Source organism: Accipiter gentilis, chromosome 10, assembly GCF_929443795.1.
Source record: "Accipiter gentilis chromosome 10, bAccGen1.1, whole genome shotgun sequence".
Classification (NCBI taxonomy): domain Eukaryota; kingdom Metazoa; phylum Chordata; class Aves; order Accipitriformes; family Accipitridae; genus Astur; species Astur gentilis.
In genome coordinates this window covers 32,289,610-32,312,108 of record NC_064889.1, presented here as the reverse complement: position 1 = coordinate 32,312,108, position 22,499 = coordinate 32,289,610, and the positions used below count along the sequence as shown (strand labels likewise).

Here is a 22,499-nt window from a genome sequence, read left to right as displayed (position 1 = left end):
CATCACCCGGTGCCCTGGCAGACAAGGGCCAGGGATGCTCTGTCGCAAGGGACAGAAAGCAGCTCGGCGGAAAGTGCCCGGCCGCATCCTGGCAGCAGGCAGCAGGCAGGGCACGGGCAGGGCGGCGAGCGGCAGGGCAGCCGACCCCGGCCCTGGTCCCAGGGAACAGCGGCAGCACCACGGGGCATGCAATGCCACGCATCTCCTGAAACCTCAAAATACATCTGTAGGACTACATTATATGTAGATAGATATAAAAGATATTGTTAAATCCTGAGTATAATCTTAATCTGCTGGTAGCAGGGCCCTGAGTGATGCACAGCTCTTGGTCAGCGGATGAGGCAAGGGCTTTCCTGAATTTAAAATAAACCAGTTTACCTGCCCATGCACTGGTGGGGTTTTTGTGCAGCCAATTTTCTCCTCTACCAAGAAAACAGTAAAAATAAGTGGAATTGTTTGTAGTTATTTACTGAAGTATCTAAAGAAAGTAAATGAAAATCACATTACTGCTTAGAAAAGTATCCCCAAAACAAATCCTTCTGCTATATAAATATAAAACCACAACAATGTGGCGGAGCCTGATGATTATTTTATTTCAGGAGCTGTTTGGAACATCAGCCTCAAAACTGATCAAACATACAAACAGCAGCATCCGCGGGGCGGTTTTCTAAAGCTTTCCCTTAAAGCAAATATACCTGTCAATTAATAAAAACGATTTGTAATAAACAGCAATAGATGTCCCATCTGTGTGGGGACGGGAATCCTCCCAGCAGCAAAGCTGTTTGGTTCGGGTGATCTTGTGACGTTCAATGCGCCGAGCGACGGGAATATGCTTTTTGCTGGTTTGTTCCCCAAAGAGAGGGGAGCCGGTGCTCGTTAACGTGGGGACGGCAATTGCCACCCCAGGCTAAGGCGCATCGACCCAGCAGCGAGCAGAAAGCAGAGGAAGGCTCCTCTCTCGGGCAGGGTGCCGGCTGTCCGGGTTCAGGTATCCGGGAGCACCTCGGTGCCTTCGGCGCTGCTGCCTCCTCCCGGGGGGTCCTGCAAAACCAGAGGGTGATTTGGCTGGGCTGGGGGCTGGGGGCCGTGTCCCACACCACCCCCATGGTCCCTGGTAGCAGGGACGAGTGCTTTTGGCCAGCTCCTGTGCATGGGGCAAGTGTGGTTTCCCAATCACCCCCACTCCCTTGGGTCCTAGGGGGGGAGGAAGAGGAGGAGAAGGCAGCCTGGCCCCCCTGGGAGCCATCATCTTCCTCCTCCTCCCGGCCCTCTCCCCCATCTTCCCTCTGCCCTCAGCTCTGCTCTCTCTCAAAAGTGCCTGGGAGAAGAGAAGCCTGGCTGTAAATTAGCCAGGAGGATTTTTCAGTCTGAGATGTGCGTCCCCCCCCGCCCCCCCCAGCGCTGTTATTTCATCTCTCGGCTGCCAAACGCCCAGGAATTAATCCCAGCCGGCGCTGACAGCGTTTACATTCAGCGCTGCTCAGATAAACCATATCAGCCGGCGCGGCTGAAGAGGAGCCGGGTGCGGAAGGAAGGGCCGGCTCCTGCTCAGTGTCAGCCCCGCCGGGGTGGGTGTTTTTTCCTGCTATTTTTCTTCCCCCAAGAGCTTTGCTCTGTGCGAGGAGCCGCCAAAACCCCTGCGCTGGTGAGCGTGGCCATGGGGCGGTTCATACAACAAAGCCTGGAGCTCCTGGCTCTTATCTCGGGGCAGATAATGGAGAAGAAGGGACATGTCCTTCAAGCCAGTGGGAGCCTGCAAGCTCCGTCTCCTGAGGCTTCTCACCCTGTACCGCCCAGGACACAAGAGAGGACTTCTCCTCACCGCCAGCTCCTGCAGGCTGAGTTTTAATAGGTATTTGTTCAGCACAGTTATTGCATATCCTCTTTTTTAATCTCCCTTGTGCAGATGTATTTTTGTCTGTCCCTCGCAGTAACCTCCTGGCTCTCCCCTTGGCTGTCACCAGGTGCCGGTGGGATATGGACACACGGTGGAGATGTGTCACGTCTGAGCCCACATCCGTACTGGGCTCGTGGAACCACAATTCCCCCCAGCACGTGGCAGGTGCTGGGCAGGGAGCGCTGGACCCCACGGCCAGCAGCGTGGGGCAGACGGGCTTTCCCGGGGCTGGAGCACGGGAAGGAGACGGGCTGGGAGCACACCCTGTGCCATGCCTTAGCTATCAAATTCCCCTCTCCCTCCACTCCCCAGCCCGTAAAACATCACCAGGGCCACCAAAGTGGTTTCTAAGAGCTGGATCTCCTCCGGCTCCCTTGGGCAAGGGTTGCCTCCTGGAAAGCAGCATCCCCAGGCTGTGACACTGGGAAACAAGACCTGTTTTAGCCCCACAACTGGGCACAGGGAAGCAGGAGCGTGCGAGCCCATCACCCAGATGCCAGGGCCAATTATCCAGTGTGCTGTGAGCCTCATCCTCCCACCCTGTCTCCTTTTCCACCAGCGCTTGCAGAGCACCGGCATGGCCACGGGGTCCGGGTCACGGCGCGATCGTCACAGCCACCCCGAAGTGACGGGATCTGGGGGTAAATATTAGTACGAAGTGAAGGGCTGCGTACATATTTTCTCCCTGCAAGGTAATGCTGAAATTCCCGGCTCCTTTTCAACAAGCCATTGGAAAAAACAGCCCCGTGTCAGCGCCCTCCATCCACCGCTGGTTCTGGCTAGTCTCAGCCCAGCGTGCAAAGGTCTAAGAGCTTCAGGTCCCCACTGCAACCTCCCCACTCCTGGGCCAGCCAGTCCTTTGGCTCGTGGTTTTCAAGCCAATGTTTCCCATCTGGAGCATAGCAGCGTGCGGGCTTTGCTGACTGTTTGCTTCCGCCTGGAAGTGTATACAGGATGTGGTGGAGACTCCGAGGACAGCTTATTAATTGCATTAACAGCACCAAGCGGTTTTCCCCCCCGCCAAAAAGGCACAGCAGAAGACAGATTGAACCAGGCAGTTATTCTCCTCCCCGCGTGGGTTGGCCTTTAGTTCCCTTCTCCATGGCCGTGGCCAGTCAGGCTTGCTTTGGCTGAACTGTAGGGGAAGAAATAGGCTCCCCTTGCATGGCTACCCCAGTCCCTGTAGCTTGGGGACCCCAGATTAGCTGAAGTGCCTGTCCTTGCCAGAGCTACTCCACCGCATGCAGGGCTGGAGAACATCACCGTTGTCCTCAGCCCAACAGCAGACAAGCCAGCATCAGGCTCCCCAAGACCCTGGGCAGACTCCAAGGCACCAATCTCTGCCCTCCTCCCTCTCAGACCCCACTGAGACCGACCCCCCTCCCAGCCTCAGACCGGGGTCCTAAACTGGGATTGCTCCCCTTAAAATTGCTTGTGGCCAGGTGCTGGTGGGATGAGCTTTGCCTTCCCTGAAAGCCCATTCTGACCTGTGCTGATGTACCTGGCAGCAGTAGAGAGGAGCACAATAAAAAGGATTGCTCAGATTTCTTTTCCAAGCCTTGCATCCCACGGAAATGGGCTTATGGGACCATAACATGCATCTGCCTGTCTGTCCGTTCATCCTCTGCCAACAACTTTGGAAAGGTTGGCCAGTGTCAACCAAATTTGACAGAGGTCTCAAGTACATCGCGGGCCTGTTTTGCAAAAGAGGGAACTGGAAAGACCCATGGAGGGAAACCACGACATGAGCCAACCGTCCTGGGACCCATCCCACTGCAACGTGATTCAGCCGCAGTGCGAGGCACAGGAGGAGCTGCGTGGGACAGAGCCATGGAAAAGTTGGCTTCTGCTGCTCAGGGAGCTGTTTGTTATTTTTAAAGGCTGGGAACTATCTCATAGTCCTTGACGGTCATGGTTGCTGCATCTTGTGGCCATCACCACTGCAGATTTCCTGTCCGGCTCTGTCCTGCTGCCTCCCGCAGTGGAGAGCAGCCTTTGTCTCAGTGCCTGCCCGGATTCACATGCCGTGAAGGCTGCGCATCAGGCTTAGGACGTCTGTTAGGGCAAGTCCCCGGCCGGTCCCGTGCAGCTCATCCTCCCTGCATGCATTTTGGGCCGTCTGAGCTGGCGAAGGCACGGGAACAGCTCCTGATTCAGGGAGAGCCCCTGGATGTTTGCGTAACGTACCTGGAAGCCAAGCAAAGAGCCCGGAGGAGGAGCAGACCTTCCCCTTCTCACTTGAGCCCATTAGTAAGATGCCTCTGGCCACCTTTACCACTCTCGGTGGAGAAGGGCAGTGAAGGGCACGCCTCCTCCCTTTGCTGCTGTTTTCCAGCTGCAAAGCTCCCTCGCTGGTGCCCCAGAGCGAGCAGGCACCCACAGACGTACCTGGACGTGGGGCAGCCCCCCACATCCCCCTGACATCCCCCCACTTCACAGCCACCCCACCAGAAAGAAACCAAGAAGAGCTGGAGGGGTTTGATTGATTTATCCACTGAAGATACAAGTTTCAGTTTAATAACACCATTCTGTCTGGGTACAAACATACTAAAAACCTACAAAAAGAAAAACAAGTTACACCCATCGTACACGAAACGGCATGTAAAAAACCAGCACGGAAGCGCCGAAAAACACATACGTGAACAGTATCCGCAGCAGTAACAGGAAAGACACGGAGTTACATCAGACCACGTCGGCTCATGTCTGCGGGTCACGGTGGGACTGGTTAAGACATACTAACAATTAGAGACAACTTCAGCTATGGAAAATAATTAGCGTCGCACTCTGTTAAATAGGCGGGTACTTTTATCCCTCCCTTTCTGTAAGTTGGTCCAAGGTTAGCTCATGGGTTTCCCTTCCACCCATCTGTCTGGCATCGCTGGCCCCGAGCAGTCCTCGCACTGACATCAGTGCACCAGGGCGGCTTCCCTACGGCAAGGGGCGGGGAAGGCTGAGCTCTGGTGCCAGAGTCCAACCAGCCGAAATCTGGTCCCCACTGAAGTCGCTGGGCACCTCCCCAGAGAGCGGGGAGACGCTGGGATCCCCTTTACTGGGGCAAACTGTAGCAAACTGGCAGAGATGCAAGAGGATTCCCCCAGGAGAGCCTGCGGCTTGGCTGCGTCGGGGATTTGTCTTGCCATGAGAGAAGAGGAGGGTGGTGGCACAAGGTCCTTACGGGTTCCTTGTCCAAACGGCTCTGGTGGCGTTGGGGTGTCTCTCTAGCTGGCTGGGTGTATATGGAGCTATACCTGCCTGGAGTGTTGGCCATAGGGAGGAGGGGACAGGGTGGATGGGATCTGTGTCCCATCCCAACCCAGTGCTTCCCATTCCCTCGAGTGTTGAGCTCCCTCTGACCAAACACAGCGTTGAACTTGGGGTGGGGGGACACAAGCTGGTTGATATGAGCGGGTGTCCCCAAAGAAAGCCAGGACAAGGTGCTTGGGGGAGGGGGGGACGGGGACCACTCTGCCACAGCGACACCAAATCCCCCCTGCTCACGTGGCAGGGGACACAAAGACTTTCCCACCTGGGTCAAGGGTCCAAGCCCAGCCCTGATGCTAATGTAGAGGTACTGGCTGAGCCAGGGGCCAGATCCTGCCCTGGTTACAGGGGCAGCAGCTCTCAGGCGAGCTTGGCCGGCTTCCACGGGGGCAGCCGCAACAGCACGGCCATCAGAGAGGAGCAGAGTGAACAGGAGGAGTCCAGCAGCATCCCTGGGGAAGTTGAACGGGGCTGGGGGACATGGGGGTCCCCCCAGGGAAGGGGAGAGACTGGTTGGTCCCCAGCACGTGCCTGCACCATGCCCTGAGCCGCCAGCTTCTCACCCGTGAATTTTGGGGGAACAGCGTTGCGAGTCGGTCCCTACCTGCCACAGTTAAGGAGAGCAAAGCTGAGCCCAAAGCGTGCGTGGGCAGCACCCTTACCTCAGCCCAAGTGTGCCAGGAGGTGAAACGTTGAGTCCCAGCGAGCAGGGCCTGAAGGGAAGGGGGGATAAAGGGGTCCCCAGCTGGCTGTGGTGTGTTGGGGGGAGCAACAGGGCTGGCTTTAACAGGGAGCAGCTGTGCAGGCGTGTGCATGTGCGTGCATCGGAGAGCCACGCTCAGAGCCAGGACCTGGCCTCCCTTTCTGCTCTTCCACACAGCATTTATCAGCCTTGTCACTCTGGAATGTTTGTTTTTTTTTTTTTTTTCCTTTTTCTGTTCATTTTCATCTCTCCCCAGATGAGCATTTTCCCCGATTTAAGCAATGCCTGCTCTGCTGCGGGCGGCGAAGAGGGGGCGTTCGCTTTATCTCTGTCTCTTCCCCTCGCAAGCTCTGCCCCAGCCGCCCTCCTTGCTTCATTTTACTTCCTACAGAGCTGATAAAAATAAACATGGTTTTGTTTGCATATATTCGACTGGCCTGCAATTTGGCTGATGGGGGAGCTCCTCGAGGGACAGCAGCTGCATGCATCTGGATTTGCTTTAGAAAAATGCCTGGAAAAAAACCCCAAGCCCAGCGCACACACACACACGTGGGCGCACAAGGTCATGGGTCAGTTTTTTCTAGGGAGGCAAAAAAAAAGAAAAGAAGAAACCAAGCCCCCTTCAAAGGTGAGGTGGGGGGGACCTCACTGCTGCTCCCCCAAATCCAAGGCACTCGGGTGGGTTGGGCATGAACATGGGGACTTTCCAGCCACCCCAAAAATCACTTCACCCTCTAAGTGTGGCCAAGCCCAATTTTGGTTGTGGGAGGGAGGAGGAAGAGTTTGCACTAAAAAATAAAAATTCCCACCTGGAGAATATTAACCTCAAAGGTTAATGCGTGAACTTTGTCTAAAGATGAAACATCCCTGGCCCAGCATCTGCAGAGCACAGGGAGTACATGAACTCATTGAAAATATATGCCGCTGGCCCTGAGGTTTTGGCAGAAATCGGTGGAGTTGTGCTCGTGAGAGTCCCGTGATGCACCCAAAGAATACCTAACACAAATCATCGCTCTCCAGTCTTGCACTGGAGCAAAGTCAATGGCTGAACAGGTCTTTTCCCCTCTGCACGGGCCTAATCCTGACCCCGGCCAGCAGCCGCCATTTGAAGGATGCCTCCGCCAACTGCACAAGGGATTAGCAGCTGCTTTGACATTCGGATGTGAGCCAGAGGCATCAGCTGCTGGCACCTTCACGAGTGCAGGCTGGTGGGCTGAATTTTGAGGGTGCTGACTCTAAATAACAGCCCACCCCAACAGCAAAGCAGCATCACTTGTCACACTGCGTCCGTCCCTTTTATAAGCCCCTTGACCTTGCATGCTGCCATGCCAAGGACAGCCATGCCTTGAGCGGTTATTTCCACCCAACCCTCTATGCACGCCCAGAACGTGCTGTTGCTCCTGGCTCCGTTGTTCCTCTCCACCTGCTTTGTTTTGGGACATAGGGAGGACAGAACTGCAAGGCCAAAGGAAGCAGCTACAGTGGTATTAGTGGAGTCCTGGGACTATTCTGGGACTAACTCTGGTCCCAGGGCTCTGCAGGAAGGCAAGGGAGCACTGGGGAACGCAACCCAGAGGTTTAGACCCCTCCCCAAAACCCTTTACCCAGAGCCAGGGCACCAGGCGACGGCACAAACTCCTGGCTGCACCTAACAAAGCTCAAAGGGACAGGAGAAGACATGTCCCCTCCCCCAAGCACACCAACCCTGCTGCTTTGAGCAGTGGTCCCCAGGGCCACTGCCCAGCAGTGGGCTGTGCCAGCGTCTTGCCATGAGCGATGGAAGGGGCAGGGCTGGGGTCCGGGGGTTTGCCCATCTGTACAGGCTCCAATGGATCCTGAACAGAACAGGTCGCTCTGTTACAGCCGGCAGAGGAAAGGGGAAAACCCCAGGAGCTTTTCTGGGAGCGAGTACCCAGTGCTGGCCACCCTCCAGGTGGTGCCAAGGCTGGGGAGCAGAGGAGCCCCTTGGCATGGCAGCAAAACACCAGAAACAGGGAAGAAAAAAACCCCTATTCCCTGGGGATGATCAAAAGCACAGATGAACTGGCTGCGGGTAAGCAAAGCAGGAGTTTCTGGCTGGCTGCTCCAGAGCAGGGAGGTCAGCCCTGGGGAGGGTGACTGCTGCCCCCTCCAGCAGTGTCCCCGCAGCAGGGGGGGGTTGTCCCCAAGGCAGCCGCAGGGATCCCAGCCAGGGACCGTGGGCTCGCTGCCTGTCAAGCCGACATCCAGGAGAGGAGCTGGTCTCTCCCGGAAAGCTGCCAGCTCTCCAGGGCAGTAAGTGGAGTGAGGCCAGAGGAAATCTCAGAAGGGAACACGCCTCCCACTTCAGTAGGTAACATTGCCCTTAATGCTAGAGCTCTAAAAATAACAGAGACATTTTGGGAAATACTGGGTGGCAAGGATGCCAAAGCTTCCTAGCACATCTGATGCTTCATCCCCAGTCCTTTGGGAATCAGTCCCATAAATCCTATAAATCCAAGCACATGTGTGCAGGAGGCAACAGGGCTGCTCTTCCTCCCCTTTTCGCAGCTGAAGGGGAAACTGAGGCAGAAACCAAGCAGACTCACCCACAGCTTCAGGAGGAGTCAGTGTCGGAGGCAGGATGAGTGCTGCGAGCCCTGCAGCCACATCTCATTTAAGGGGGGAGAGCCCTTTGCCAGGCACAGGCAGGAGTGCCGCTGGCCCCCGAGGAGGGATGCAGCTCCTGCGTGGGTTGATTTCTACCAGGCACTTTATTTGAAGGAACCCAGTTTCACCAAGAGGGCAGGAATATGCTCTATGTAACAACTTATTTACTAATTTTAACAGAGCAGGGACCTTTCTTCGCACCCAGGAATCCCTCCTGCTACGTCCACTTCATCTTTCCCCCTCCTGATCACAGCCTGAACCCCCCTTCTCACCAAGCAGGGCAGAGCTGCTGCAGCCCTGCACTGCCCTGCTGCTGGCTGCCGGACAGACCGACCTACGGACACCAGCTCCCAGGGTGATGGCACAGCATGCGCCACCCAAGCCCGTCCTCGTGCATGTCCCTGCTGCCCGTGGGAACTGAAGGAGCCAGGTGGGCTTACCAGCTCCCTGCATCTGGCACAGAGATCCCACCTACGTGCCCTGCTCTGAGCCACGAGTGGAGGCAGCCCAAAGGCATCCCCCTTCTTCCCCACTCCCTTATGCTGAGGGAGCACGTTTCTCCCACCCCCTCGCTCCCTCCAGCCCCCGGAGGGTTTGCAACAGCCAGCCAAGGAGAGGGACTGGGGGTGACAGGAGAGGCGAGGGCTGCTGCTGGCCCACGGTGCAGCGTGATGGACAGCTGAGAGCGGCTCCGGCCACGGCCATCAGCCCTGCCACCCTGTCAGGGGAGTAGAGAAAGTGCAAAGCAAAGCGTTTTCGCTGCCAGCCAGGCAGCCGGAGGTCCCCATAAGCATCGTGCCCCCAAAGGTTTACCTGGGGGCTTTGCATGGAAAACGAGGGTCGTATTGTTTGTCAGTGAACGGGGCTGCACATCGCTGCTGCGCAGCAGAGCTTGTGCAAGGGACTTTGAGATGGCACGAGCAAGGTGGAGGATTTGGGAGGTGGTGATGGACACGCCAGGACAGTAAGATGGAGCCAACACCCAACGCTCTCCCCTCGCGCTCTGCATCCCCTTCCAGCGTCCCCTGCAAGTGCTTCACCCCGACCCACCCACACCCTTCACGGTTCTATTGTTTTGGCTTATTTAGTTTGTTTTTAAACCCCATGGAGATCAAATTGTTACTTGGCAGCTAACAGAGCTGGCCCTACCGGGCTCCCCAGACTGAGCGAAGATCTTGAGAAGAGACCAGAGTGAAGTCCTGGGGTGAGCGAAGCCCTCCCTGCCCCTCGCCTGGCCCCGCTGGCCGCTCACAGGGTGGCGGTGGGGTACTGCGCCCAGCCCACCTCCTTGTACGCCGCCGTCACGTGGGTGTAGATGAGGGTCCTCATCTTGGTCCAGGCACCGTGCGCCTCCGGGGTGAAGTCGTTGGCGTATTCTTCAGCAATGACCTCCAGCATGACACCAGTGAGTTTCTGGAGGCAGGCGGACAGCCAAGGATTAGTAACTCTGCAGGGAGCAGCTAACACCAAATTTAGCTTTTTCCTACAAAACCAATTTAACCCTGTTGCTGAGTTTGGGGAATGATAACCCTCTGCGGGACAGACAGATGTTCGGGAGGTCTGTTGACACCCCAGGGAACAGATAGGACAGGTAGCCGGGGCAGGGGGGAGGCTGACACCCAGGCACCATGGAGCGCTGCTTGCAGGTTCAAGCATCTCCCTAATTTGGGCACCTCGAATTATTTAGTCCCTTCTATCATGCTTGATTTCTAAAAGAAGGGACATATGACTGCAACCATGCCGGAGGGGGCTGCCAGCAGGACGCAGGCAGGCTTCCCTGGGCAGGGCGAGGTACTTGATGCTTCAGCGTTGGCTGCGTTTGGGAACGGTGGTCTGCGTGGGACAGCATCCAGCATCGCAGTAGGACACTGCAGCCACGTGGGGAGCAACCCCGGCGACCAGCCAGCCTCCGCTGGGTGAGGACAGACAGCGCTGGCTCACCACGCATCCCTCTTCCCTGCTCTCTTCCTAATTTCTAAAGCATCCCAGAGATTTTTTTTTTGCTTCTATCCTTTACCTTAAAGTAGATGGGCTCCACTTTGTGCTTGAGGGCATGGGCCTTGCCCACCAGGGCCAGAACAGAGGACACCTTTTCGGAGTCATTGAGGTTCTCCACCACAGTGTTAATGGCACCCATGACCCGCCGAGCGTGCTTACGCAGTTGCAAGCTCCTCTCCATCTCCAGTGGGTCCTCCATGTGCTTGAACTGGCTGAAGTACTGCTTGGCCGAGGGGAAGTTGACAAAAAACCTTCAAGAAAGAATAGACATAAAACACCATCAGGAAGGTGAGAGCAGGCTGAGAGGTTAAAGCAAAGCTTGGAGGGGGGGGGGGGGGGGGGAAGATGCTCAAAACCACCCCCTTGCATCTAACACAGCTAAGGCTGGTTTTCTCATTGAACTCCCCAGGAGCTGTGGCATTCAGCTGCCTAAAAATCAGCAGGTTAATGCTTTTCTCCCCAACCTTCCCCATCTGCTACAAGGGCATCACAGCTGGATATTCATCTACAAAGCAGAGGCAAGAGTGAGTTCTTGATACCCAGAGACTTCACCCAGGCATGCCAGATGCTCTATACATGCCCACATACATCAAAATATCATGTCCTGTCTCAGAGAGCCGGTGAAGAGCATGAAAACCTCTCTTCATGCCAGCCAACATCTCCCTGTCCCTATTCCCCAGTCCCACAGCAGCTTCCTGGCCCCATGGGCTTTATTCCTGCATTGCCACCCAAAATAGTCTCCCCCTGCCCAGGATGTCCCCACATTTCACAGATCAGCCCCACCAGAGCGCCCAGCAAGATCTCAGCCCTGAGCTCATATCACTGTTCATCTACGCCAGGAGCCGGTTTCCCCAGCACGAAGATGCCTCAAACACCCAGCCAGCCCCTCTGAGGGGCTGAGGACCCTCTTTTCTGTGGCATGAAGTCAACCCCAGTGAAATATGGGTGAAGCGAGGGAAGCTGTGGATGCAGCTGATGTGCTAAGCTTCCTGGGGAGTTGGAGGGCTGGCGGGTTTGAAGGGCACAAGGTGACAGGGCACAGGGCTGGGGCTACCGATGCCAACACCACCGATGCCAGCGTTGCAGCCGGTTGCTCTCAGCAGCTGGCGCTGACACTGGAGTTGCATTAACCACCCCATTTACACAGGAGAGAACCACATCAGCATTTGCTGCTCCCTTTCACCCAGCTCCCTCTCTCCAACAGGGCTCTCTCTTCCTGCCTCCTCCCGGGCTCCCCTTTGCTCGGACCGGTGAAGGATGCTCAGGAGGTGGCAGACAGCTCCCCGGGCTGTCCCCCACCATCCCTGGCTCCAGACAGACTGCCTCCTCCCCTCTCCCAGGCTGCTGTAACCCCCTCCCCACACACCATCCCAAAACACGTGAACCCATCCCATCCCACCCCTTTTCCCAACCATCGCTACCTCCCTCCAGGACCGGGTGGGATCCTCTTCCCCACTCACCACTCCACAAATAATCACAATATTGAGGACCAGCCTTGTGTACCACTTCGTTATCCTCCCCCCCCTTCCTTCCCCCGCTCCCTTGGCTTGTGAAAGCTTGGGGGCATTGCCAAGGAAGTGGTGTGAAGCAGCGCCTGGAGTGCACTGCCACTTCTGTTGCTTCCCCGAGGCATCTGGGATTCATCAGATGGCCCAAAATAGGGTTTGGAGGTGTGAGGAGTGTGTGGCGGAAAGGGTGTGGGAGGAAGGAAGGTGGAAGAGGGAGACAAGGTGTTGCTTTTAAAACCCAGAGGGGACCCGTGACAAAACTCCTCTTGTTATTGTGCAGCCTCCTCCCCCAGCAAAGCTCCTCCTGACACATCTGGTCCCTGTCAGGAGAAATCATTCCTGGGCCCGTCTGTCTCCAGCTCTTGTCGCCGCAGAGATGCTCGGTCCGTACCCTTCAGCTCGGAGCTGTCAGAGAGGTGGTCAGGGATGGACGCCGGTCCCCTGGCTGGGGGATAGACCCTGCTGGGGCCATGGGGATAGCACCAGGATTCAAGATTTCTGCCTCAAGCATTTCCCAACAGAAGAACAAATGTTCCTCTCTGTTTTAATGGGACCATTTTTTCCATCTGGCCCCAGCATCCTTCTCCCCCCCCATCCCTCCCCACCTCTGCACAAGGTGCTGTAGCCCCCAAGCCCGCAGCTCCAGCCAGCCCTCGAGATCAACGCCCTCCACCTAGCAACAGCAAACATCCCGCCGAGGTCGGAGCTAAGGGTTTTGCCACCCCTGCTAGAAGATCTCCCCCCCCCCACCGCCCCGGCTCCATCCTCCGGCTCTGGCAGGCATCCCCCCTGGGTGCTGGGAGCAGGGGGTGCCGCTGGAAGCAGGACCTGCTGCCCACAGCCTACCCCAATGCAGGGGATGGAGGCTGCCAGCTGGGCAATGCATGCCTAAGCCTCTGAATCCCAACCCATCAGAAGTTCCCTGAAAAGCCCTATTTGATCTCAGCTCAAGGGCATGGTGCTGTGAAGACCCGGGGAATGAGTGGAGAAAAATACCTGGTCTGAGCCTGGCTCTTTTGGCAGAAGGGGTACAGCAAGGGGGGGACCGACCCCTGCATCGCCAGGAATCGCAGCATCCCCCCACCAAGAGAAGGGCTGAAAGGAGCCGCTGGAGCCGATGCCCTTGGGGAACAGGAGTTTCATACCTCTCCCACGGCATCACCTCCACTTCTCTGCCGCTTTCAGCTAGCTACGCCGGGAGCAAAGATTGATCAAACCCCCAAAATCCCTAAGCTGGGCGAGACCAGGCCAGCAAAGGATCCAAATATTCGGTTTGCAACCTTTCCCCAATTTGCAGACCCTCAAGGTGATGCACCCACGGGAGCTGAGCCCAGCGATTTTCCTAAGGGACCTGCAAGACGGATGGCAGGGGTGCTGGAAGGATGTAAAACCAGCAAAGCCCCCGCTCACATGCTCAACCCCGTGTGCTGTTCTGCTCACTTTCATCCACGGAGAATTGAAACGGGGGAGCTCAAACAATCTTTGCTTCAAGTGGAAAAGCAAATCTGTGGCTGGCCAGAGACCTGCAGCTGTCTCTCCTTGGCCAGTGTCTCTCTGCAGGGCTGGAGAAAGGCAGGCGCCTGCGGCAAGAACTTCTGGCCTAGAGCAAACATTTGACTTGTTGAACCAAGAAAAAGAGGGAAGGAGGCTCGCTCAGTGGTAGTTGTTAATAAACAGAGAAGATTAATTTAACACAAAGGTTAAATATAACCAGAGGAAAGGAGAAAAAATAAAGGAAGAAATAAAATAACTCAAACAATAGTGAATTAGAAGAGGTGTCAGTTGGGGTTTTTCCATCTACAGAACATTTTTTGAGAATTCAAACATCTCAGGCTCTGGAATTTTGTTGGCTCATTGTGTGTGTGTGTGTTTTGGGCTCTTATTCTTCATCGGAGTCATTAAAAGGATGATATTTACCATTGCATATCACACCAAATTATGATTGATAGGAACCAGATGCCTGCATACCGATCTCATTAAATTTCTTTTTAAGTGATTCCATTCTGCACCCACTAATTTGCACTCTGCGAGCTACATCTGGACCCAATGGACAGGATGTCAGGATTGCTTTTCCTCTCTCTTTTACCCTTTTAACAACTTTAAGGACACAACCATTCCCAGTAGCAGAGCCAAAGGAAATAATTAAGGTGCAAAACCACTGCAGTCACTGGGAACATGTTTTCTGTTTGGGAGGAGAGACGCCACGTCTCCTCCCATCTCCCCCATCATTCTCCCTCTACCCAGACCCTACAGAGCAAACCCTGCACAGAAGAAATCTTCAAGCCCAGCCATCTCCTTCCTTCCCCAGCTGGAAAAAGGACACCTGGGTGCTGCTCACTTGGTCCCCCTGAGCACCTAAACCCTTGATGCTTCACTTACCCTGTTTGCAAGCTGCAGGGAAAAAATGATAGTGAGCCCTCGAAGCTGCTGGGAGGCTTCAGCTGAACCCCCAGCCAGAACTTGTAGACTTTTTTTTGCTAGATTTTCCTACCAATGCTTTCATGTTTTCTCTCGCCTCGTCCCTCTACGTGGGAGAAACTCTCTCTAACGCAGCCTGGAGTCTCTCCGCGTCCCTTTTCAAACCCCTCCTTCCAACTTCTTTCTGCTCGGGTGCCTACAAAGCAGCTGATAATGGGTAGGCAGGTGGTGTGTGGTGCTGCTATTTATTATGCTGAGGGCTGCCTCACCGCTTCGCCTGCACGTTCCCCCTGCTCCTCCCAGCCACCTGTAGTCTATCATCCTATTTTCAGGCTGGGGCAGGGGTGCTGGGTGCTGCCTGTGTTTACAGCTCCCAGCCCAAGGTGAGAAAGGTCTCCGTCATGTCAATGCCACCACCCAGAAAGACAGAAAAAGACAAATCTAATTGGAGTAAGAAGAGGATGGTGCCTGCTTGTCCCCGCGGCACAGCTCTGTGTCCTCTCTCCGAGGGCTCGGGGACGGGTGGAGGTGATGGTGGGCAGCATCTCCAGCTCCAGCGTGGGAGGGCTGGAGGGAGAAGGGCCAAGCCCTCGGTCCACACACTGATGCTAAATTCAACTTCTTCTACAGCTGAGGGAGAAGAGGTGTAGCTGGCCTTCCTCCGGGTGAAGCCCACGTCCCGCTGCAAAGCCTTGGGAGCAGACTCCAGCACAACACTGCAGAGCCCCAGGGCAGAGGACCCGGGACACCCCCGTGAGGCTGGGAGAGGACCCAGCAGCAAAGATGCAGCCAAATACATTTGGGCACAAGCTAGCAGGCACGTCCTGCTCGCTTGTGTGTGCACGGCTCACACCTCCAAGTCTTCACTGCTGTTGTCTTCCCCTACCACATATGTGGATTCAGCCCAAAGCCTGTTGGCTGCATAGATGAGCCGTTAGGCTAGGGGTAAAGACAGCTTTCATCAGATAAATGAATTAACAGTGCCAAAGTGGCTTTCCTGCAAGACTCCAGTTTCCTACGGCCCTTGCAATCCCTTTTGCTCAGTGCCTTCATCCACAGCGTCGTCATCATCCTCCACACGCGTGTCCCTGCTCCTCTCCGCTGCCAAACCTCTGTCCCTGCCCACGTCCTTGCCTGCTGGGTGCAAGCAGCACGCAGGGAGAGCCGCGTCGGCCCCCTCCACCCCACCACCAGCATCTCCCCCCGCACTGGGCACCCTTCCTATAGCTCTGCCGAGCAGGGTCAGTGTGGCTCAGGAGGGTCCGTGGGCATTAGGAAACGATGCTAAAACGTGACTTTTGCCTCCAAGGCAGATGTGTAGGGAGGATGGAGCTTGCTGGAGCCCAGCTGCATGTCCCCAACCTCCAGGGACAGCAGGGAAGACAACTCCCAGCCAGGCGGAGAAGGGGTAACCCAGATTCACAAGGACGTGGTCCCTGCGCCAGAACCTGCCCTCCATCCAGCAAAATCAGGAACCTGATTTTTGTCAGCGTCCACCACCGCCTCTTCTCTCCAATGCTCCCGTGCTGATTTCCAGCAGCCCCAGCTCGGTATTACCAGCGGCTCTGCCGGCCGCTCGCCCCCGGTGCTGCGCTCCAGCAGGACTGCCAGCCAGCCAGCACTCCCCGTTCCCCAGCCGTGCTCAGAGCCTGCCAGCCTGGTGAGGGCTGTCCTGACATTTCCCTGCCTTTAATGAGCGCTGAAACTCCGCAGACGGGTGCTCGCCGAGCTGCGTTCGGAGGTACAGCCCCGCTCCGCTGCAGCAGACTCATTAAGGGAGCTGGTTAGCAGAGCGGAGACCTGGCCCTCGCCTCCTGCTCCGGGGGAGGGATTTTCAAGGGCTGGTACCGACCGACACATCCAGCACGTCCTCGGCCATAGCCAGGGAAACCATCCCGGGAGAGCGTTCGACCCCACCTGTGGTTTTGCTTCCCTTGGCCAGGGATGTCCTTGCAGCTTTTGGGGCGTCGAGTGGGATCTTTCAGCCCCACGTGGCTCACAAGCGATGCGAGGGCAGCCCTGGGACAGGGGACACGGGAAAGGCTCTTCTCAGGTCACCCCGAGAGCTGCCGGCAGCCCCAAGGCTGTGGCCGGTGTGGGATGTGCCGCAGGGATCCCTGCACAGCCAAAAGGGCTTGTTCCAGGTGCTGCGATCAGGGAGAAAACGCAGCCATATGAAAAGGGGCTGTTTCTAGATGCAGCTTATTAAACCCCCCCTTGCCCCCTTCACTGCTCACGGAGGGGGCTGTTGTTTTGGAAAATGTTCCTCATGCGTGTCCTCGTCAGCAGAGCAGTCCTGCTGCTCTCCGGCTCTCCTTGTCTCCAGAAAAACATCTCTCCAGCTTAACCACAATGATTTGCAAGTGTGTGACAAGCCGTGGGACAGGGACATCACCGCACAGTTTGTCAGCCTTTTCACTGGGGCCCTTTTCAAAGCAAGATATTGCAGCAAGGGGATCTCTCTGAGCTGCTTTGCTCTGAAATTTACCCGTCAGCAGCCAGGAATGGACCCCATCCCTATGGACACCTCCACAAAACATATGTTGGCTTTGGGGGTAGCTGCAAAATCATTCTTTAAATGCCATTTTTGGGTGGATTCAACCCATTTTTTTAGATTCAGCTGGAAAAAAAGGGTTTTCTGCATAGCCAGATTAATTACTCAGGCTCTTTGCTGTTTTAACCTAAAACTTACAATAATGTCTAGCATCCAGGGAGTGCTTTTACATTTCAAAGCTCTTTGCAAACTGTCTGAACCCAGGTGTGTTAGCTGAGACTAAGCAGCTGTAGAAATCTGTGGGCCTGATCCTGCATTGGCAATCCTTTTGCTTCCCCTCCTACACCTCCTGAGAGGGAAAGAACACATCAGGAGTGATGGAGAAGGTAACAATTTTGGAAATTTGGAAAGCTGGTGGGTCTGGAGCAGAGATGGAGGGAACAGTGATGGAGAAACCCCACAGACACGGCACAGCCTGCAGTGGCTGTGGCAGGTTGCATTGCCTGCGCTTGGCACGGCATTAACATTTGGTGTGGATCTGCCTGGGAGCTAAGAGAAACTCTCCCTGGCTTTTATCCCCTGATGGGATCCATTAAGTTTTGTGGTCCCACATCTGTGACCGCGGTACGTGTGTGGGTGTGGGAGCGAACTCATGTGACGGTCAGGATAGGCTGCGGTTTTAGCCCTGGCATCCCTGGCTTGGTCGGGGTCTTCAAAGGAGCGAGGGACCCGAGCCCCCGCTGATGCTCACCCCTGCTCGCCTGGGTGATCTCAGCCCCTGCGTGCCACGGTGGGTGAGCAGCGGGTGGGCTGAGCCATGCGGGTGCTTGCGTCCCCCAACACGGTCTTGGAGAGTGGGGTATCGGCAATAAACCATTGCGAGGGCATTAGAGAAAGGGGGTTGCTTGGGGAGCGACGGCCGCGTGCTCAGAGGGCTCTTGCGCCGCACGGCGAGGGCTAATGCAGATGCCAGAGCTGCTGAAGGCTGCCCTGCTCCCCTCGCACACCTGGGCTCCCCTGCTGCGAGCTCTCTAGTGAGGGGTTTTTTTCAAAAAGGACCGATTCCTAAATTACAGATGGGGAGACTGAGGCACAGCAACGAGCTCGGGGGCTTGGGAAGGCTAGGGGTAAGCTGCAGCCCAGGGCTCCCAGCTGCGTTGGCCGGCATGTCCACTTGGGAGTGACCCAGCTGATGCTCACGGCCCCAGCTGTGCAGGTCGAGGCTCCAGCTCCAGGTCCAGCTCCAGCAAGGGTTAAAGCAGCAGCTGCGAGACGGAGCCTGCAGAGGCCCCTGAGCTCCCCAGGAGGAAGATGAGCATGGCGAGGAGACTGTGCTTCCTCCTGCGTGAGGCTCCCCCACCGAGGAAACTGTCAATTAGCGACATAGTTGTAACCACACAGCGCAGATTCCCATGATCTGCTGGCTGCTCAGCCAGAAGTCCCCATTATTCGTGTTTATGTCCCCTGGGAGCCCAGAGGCCCTGCGAGATCAGGACTCCACTGGGCTGCTGGCAGGACCGCGGGGGTTTATTATGGCTTCAAGCACTAGCAGCAGCCACGAGGGCTGGGAACCTGATGCCTGGTTCTGTGCCTCAGTTTCCCTATCTGCAAAGCATGGAAAGGCTGGGGGTGGAGGGGGACGTTGCTGGGCAGGGGCTGAAGGAGGGGCAGAGGCAGCCGGACCGGGTTCCTTTAGAACACCGGCACTGCAGCCCTCCCCATCGCTGCCTTTTGGGTGGGCATCGCTGCCCCCCTGCCTCTGCCCTCGGGGCACAGAATCAGGCCCCAGATTCATTTCGACCTTTTATTTCCAGAGGTGCTGCAAACCCCCAGCCCTTCCCACATGGGAAAAAGGCATTCCCTGCCCGCAGCAGCTCCAAAGGGACAGAGAAGGGATGGAGCAGGAAAGCACGGAGAGACCCTCTGCCACCAGACACAGGCAACTCCCCGGTCGCAACCCCGACGACAGAAATGTGGCTGCTAACAGATCTGCCTGCTTTTACCAGTCTGCACAGCGGGATTGCACCAAAGGGGGGGCCTACAGCCGTGCATCCCCCTTCCCTCTGCCCGGCCACCCTTGTGCACATCACTTTCTGCCTCAGTTTCCCCAGCAAGACGATGAGCAACACCAGCCCCGTACCAGTGAAGCACGGAGTCTGGCCGGGGCAGCTCTCAGCCCCCAGCACGTTGCATCTGCGCGCACCCAAAAGCGTGCTGGGCAGGTCAGCTCGCACCGTACCGGCGGCTGCTCACCGTCCTCTCCCCAGCCCCGACCTCTGGAGCTGCTGAATCATGTCTTGGGAAGAGGCTGCCGCCTGCCCGCGCCGCCCGGGCTCCCGGCGGCCTCCACGCATGACCCACTTCTCCCGGCGGCTGATGCCAGCTGGGAAACGCAGACGGGAGAGCGGCGGCCGCCGGTGCTTCCAACCCCGGCCAGGTCTGCCCTGCTTTCACCAGGAGCGAGCTTCCCTGGGGAGCTCAGGTTGGGCTCGTCGGAGCTCGGTGCGGGGGGAGCGGGGCTCAGGGCAGCAGCATGAAGCCCTCTTTGGGGATGGGGTTTGGTGCTGGGGGGGGCCGTGCGGCCACCGGAGCCGTGGCACCCGGGATGCAGGCAAGGTGCACTGCTCCAACTGGGGCTGTTGGAGGGGATGGTAGCTCTCCCAAATTACACCGCCATCCCCCGGGACATGCACCAAAAGTCCAGACCTCGCTTTAAGCATCCCAGGGAAGCTCTGGCTGAGGGAGCGGGTGGTAGGTTTGGCTGGGATGTGCCAGGGCATGTGCCATGGCCAAGCATGTAAAGGCTCCCAAGGAGCCAAGGTTCACCCTAGGAGCCAGCTCAGTCCTGCCCTGTTGGCACAGAGGGGGAAAAGCCCTCACCATGGTGCCACAACTGTCCCTGGAAAAAAACCCAACAAACCGGACCAGAAACTTCTACTGGGAAAGTTTGAGTCAGGACCAGAGCTCAGCCGCATGGTCCCCGCTGCCTCACCTCGCTGCCCTTCGTCCCCAGCCCTGCTCTGAGCCCGACTGCACGCAGGGACACCAAATGCAATGAACTGCTCTGGGCGAATCCCCCGTGGCATTGCCACGAGTCCCTTGGTGCCAGCCACGGTCACCCAGTCACCCTCCCTGTGCCCACAGGCAGGGGGGCACCCAGCTGCGCTTGCGGATGGGGCCATGGCGTGACCTGGGTGCTGGGCAAGGAGCTGGTCATGCTCGGCTGCTGGCCAAGCCCCGTGCTAAAGCTCATGGGGTGGGGAAAAGGGCAATTTTGCATCCCCCAGACCTCTTCAAACCCAGCCCAGGTGGGTTTGGTGTCCCCAGCCGTGGGGCCGTCGCACCTCCAGACCGCCCCGGGCAGCTACGTGGAGCGGGGGCTGCGAGGGAATGGGCTCAGCCATCAGCTGGCTCTGAGAGAAGGAAATGTTTGAGAAGGAGGCGGAGAGGGGACTCAAATGTCATTTTGGATTCTCTGCGGTGGGGTCTTGCTAGGAAAATCCAGTTGCGGTGGTGGCAGCGAGCCTGGAGGGGAACCAGCTCTGCTCACCGCACCTCTGGGGAGCCTCTGCTCTCTGCAGATCCCGTGGGCTCGGGGCGTTAGCTCTCAGCCTCTTGGAAAACTTTCGGATGATTATCAATAAACAGCGCATCCATCCAAGGGGTTCTCCGAGCACCCACAGCTCCCTGCTGCCAGGAGCAAAATGGGAAGGACACAACCCAGTCTCCTGTCTCCTATCTGGGGTGCCCGGGGTTGGGTCCAGGCGGGAGCCTGACCAGGGAGATCCCTGCCTTGCTGGTCCCCGGGATGGGTGGTGGGAGCTCTGTCTCTCCGGAGAGCATCTTTGCTGTTTGCCGACAGGTCAGCGCGGGCATCTCGCCTGCCCCTCTCCTCGCCCTGCCTGTCCTCCTCTCCCCTCTTAAATAAGGGAAACGGCTTGCTGGTGCTGCACCCCACCGATACCCCAAACTCCCGGCATCCGCAGGACCCCGCGGGATTCCAGCTCAGCGCTTTCCCTGGGTACCCGGCTAAGGGTCGCCCCCCCGCAAACAACGCAAGAAAACCCACCTGCCTCCATTCCCTACCTCAAGAGCATCTCCCCTGTTTTGGTTTCAGGCGCAGACACGGGGCTCATGAGCTGCCCGTCCCTGCCGCACAGCCCCACGCCGTCGGGCGATGCTCCGCACCCCACTCCCGGGGCGGTTGGGTCCTTGCCCCCCCCCCCCCGCTGCCCCCCTTCTCCTGCCTGTGCCCCCCACACCCCCCTTCCACCGCCAACTTCAGCGCTCTCCTTCCCACCGACGCTGCCGCCGGAGGGACAGATGGTGCCCTCGGAGACACACCTGCTTGGGTTTTATCTTGGCTCCCAACTTGCATTATTTCACCCGCCAGCCTGCTACGTACCGATGCCATCCGCACGCAGCTAACTCGGGGGGGGGGGGGGGGTGTTGTAAAAAAAAATAATACCCCCAACCCACCCAAGCCCGGTGCCGCTCTCCCGCCGCCTCCGCCACCCCCCCAGCTCCGTCCACGGGCTAAGGTGACCTTTGCGAGGGAAGCAGCTTCCCCCAAAGTCCCCGGCAAGGCTCCCCCCGCTCCCCCCGCCGCCGCCACCCGGCTCAAAGGTGTGGAAATCAGAGGAGTGCTGTGAAACCCTCCCTGCTCCCAGCCAGCGAATACACCCAGCCAGCTCCCCACTCGCTGTCATTCATTTCAGTTCAGTTATATATATTGTTCTGCCTCTTTCTCAGCTATAAAGAGATTTAGTTGGATTTGCTGCCTCCTTTTTTTGTTTGTTTTTTTAAATACCTGATAAGTATGGAGACCCCAACGTCCTCGCAGTTTGCATATACTCTGCTCCATGTCTCTTGAATAACCTTTTTTTCTGCGTCTGAAATCTCTTCACTTCTTTCCCATCTCTCAATCTCCATTTCTCCCTGGACTTTCTCCATGAAAAACAGCCGGCACGATCCTCCGGGAAGCCAGGAGGAGATGAAGAGAGATGTGTGTGAGCGGGTATATCCTGCGAGAAGAGACAAGGTGTTTGCTCAGCGGCCGTGCGGGTGCTGGCGGCTCTGCCGACGTGTGGATGTATATGCGTGTGTGCGAGCGCGGCTGCCTGTCGGCGTGTTTATATATGTAATTTAAAAAAATATCCTGGAGGTATGATGCATGCAATTAGATTTCAGATCTCCTAGCGCTGTCCATGGCTGTAGTTAGCTTCAGCTCGCCTCGGATGTGTGTGGCTGACTGATGGGGAACTGCCTAAAAGTAAAATATTCAAAGGCATTGTAAGACCAGCCTCTTTACCAACGTGTGAACGTGAGCTCACTTTCTCCCTCTCTCCTCCTCTCTCCCACTCCTCCCTCCTTCCCTTTTTTTTTTTTTCTCTCCAAAAGGGAGGGATGAGGGAGATGTTCTGGGCAACATCAGGATGGTGCTGGGGGGGCAGGGGGAAGGTAGGACTGGAAGTTTTTATTTTCAGCACTTGTCAATAGCTCAGAGGAAATTCAGAATCAAAAGTGCCGAGTTAAAGTTATCCCAACCACTGGCTGCGCTGAGCAATGCCTCGGCTCTCCCCCCCGTGCTCC

The 22,499-nt window shown here is 56.8% G+C and overlaps 1 protein-coding gene across 3 annotated transcripts; it reads right to left on the bottom strand.

Moving 5' to 3' along the window:
- Window positions 1-625: 625 nt before the first annotated feature.
- On the bottom strand, window positions 626-22,193 carry CYGB (cytoglobin). 3 transcript variants are annotated; one of them, XM_049813207.1, is made up of 4 exons: window positions 21,718-22,193; window positions 10,507-10,738; window positions 9,742-9,902; window positions 626-1,041 (listed from the first exon to the last, which is right to left on the bottom strand). In XM_049813207.1, exons 1-4 carry the CDS (start codon window positions 21,858-21,860, stop codon window positions 807-809), a joined length of 771 nt encoding a protein of 256 aa, XP_049669164.1. In that variant the 5' UTR covers window positions 21,861-22,193; the 3' UTR covers window positions 626-806. The 3 variants fall into 3 exon arrangements, with proteins under 3 accessions (XP_049669164.1, XP_049669165.1, XP_049669167.1); XM_049813208.1 differs by having other exon boundaries at window positions 878-1,041; window positions 9,774-9,902; XM_049813210.1 differs by lacking the exon at window positions 626-1,041 and having other exon boundaries at window positions 4,373-9,902.
- Window positions 22,194-22,499: the final 306 nt, after the last annotated feature.

What these genes read in the sequence shown, in the direction of transcription:
- CYGB (XM_049813207.1), bottom strand. Translation starts at nt 21,860, where the DNA reads ATGGAGAAAGTCCAGGGAGAAATGGAGATTGAGAGATGGGAAAGAAGT. An exon ending in GGGGTCTCCATACTTATCAG is followed by an intron (nt 10,739 to 21,717) that starts GTATTTAAAAAA and finishes TCTTTCTTGAAG; the next exon opens with GTTTTTTGTCAACTTCCCCT. An exon ending in TGGAGCCCATCTACTTTAAG is followed by an intron (nt 9,903 to 10,506) that starts GTAAAGGATAGA and finishes GCCTGCCTCCAG; the next exon opens with AAACTCACTGGTGTCATGCT.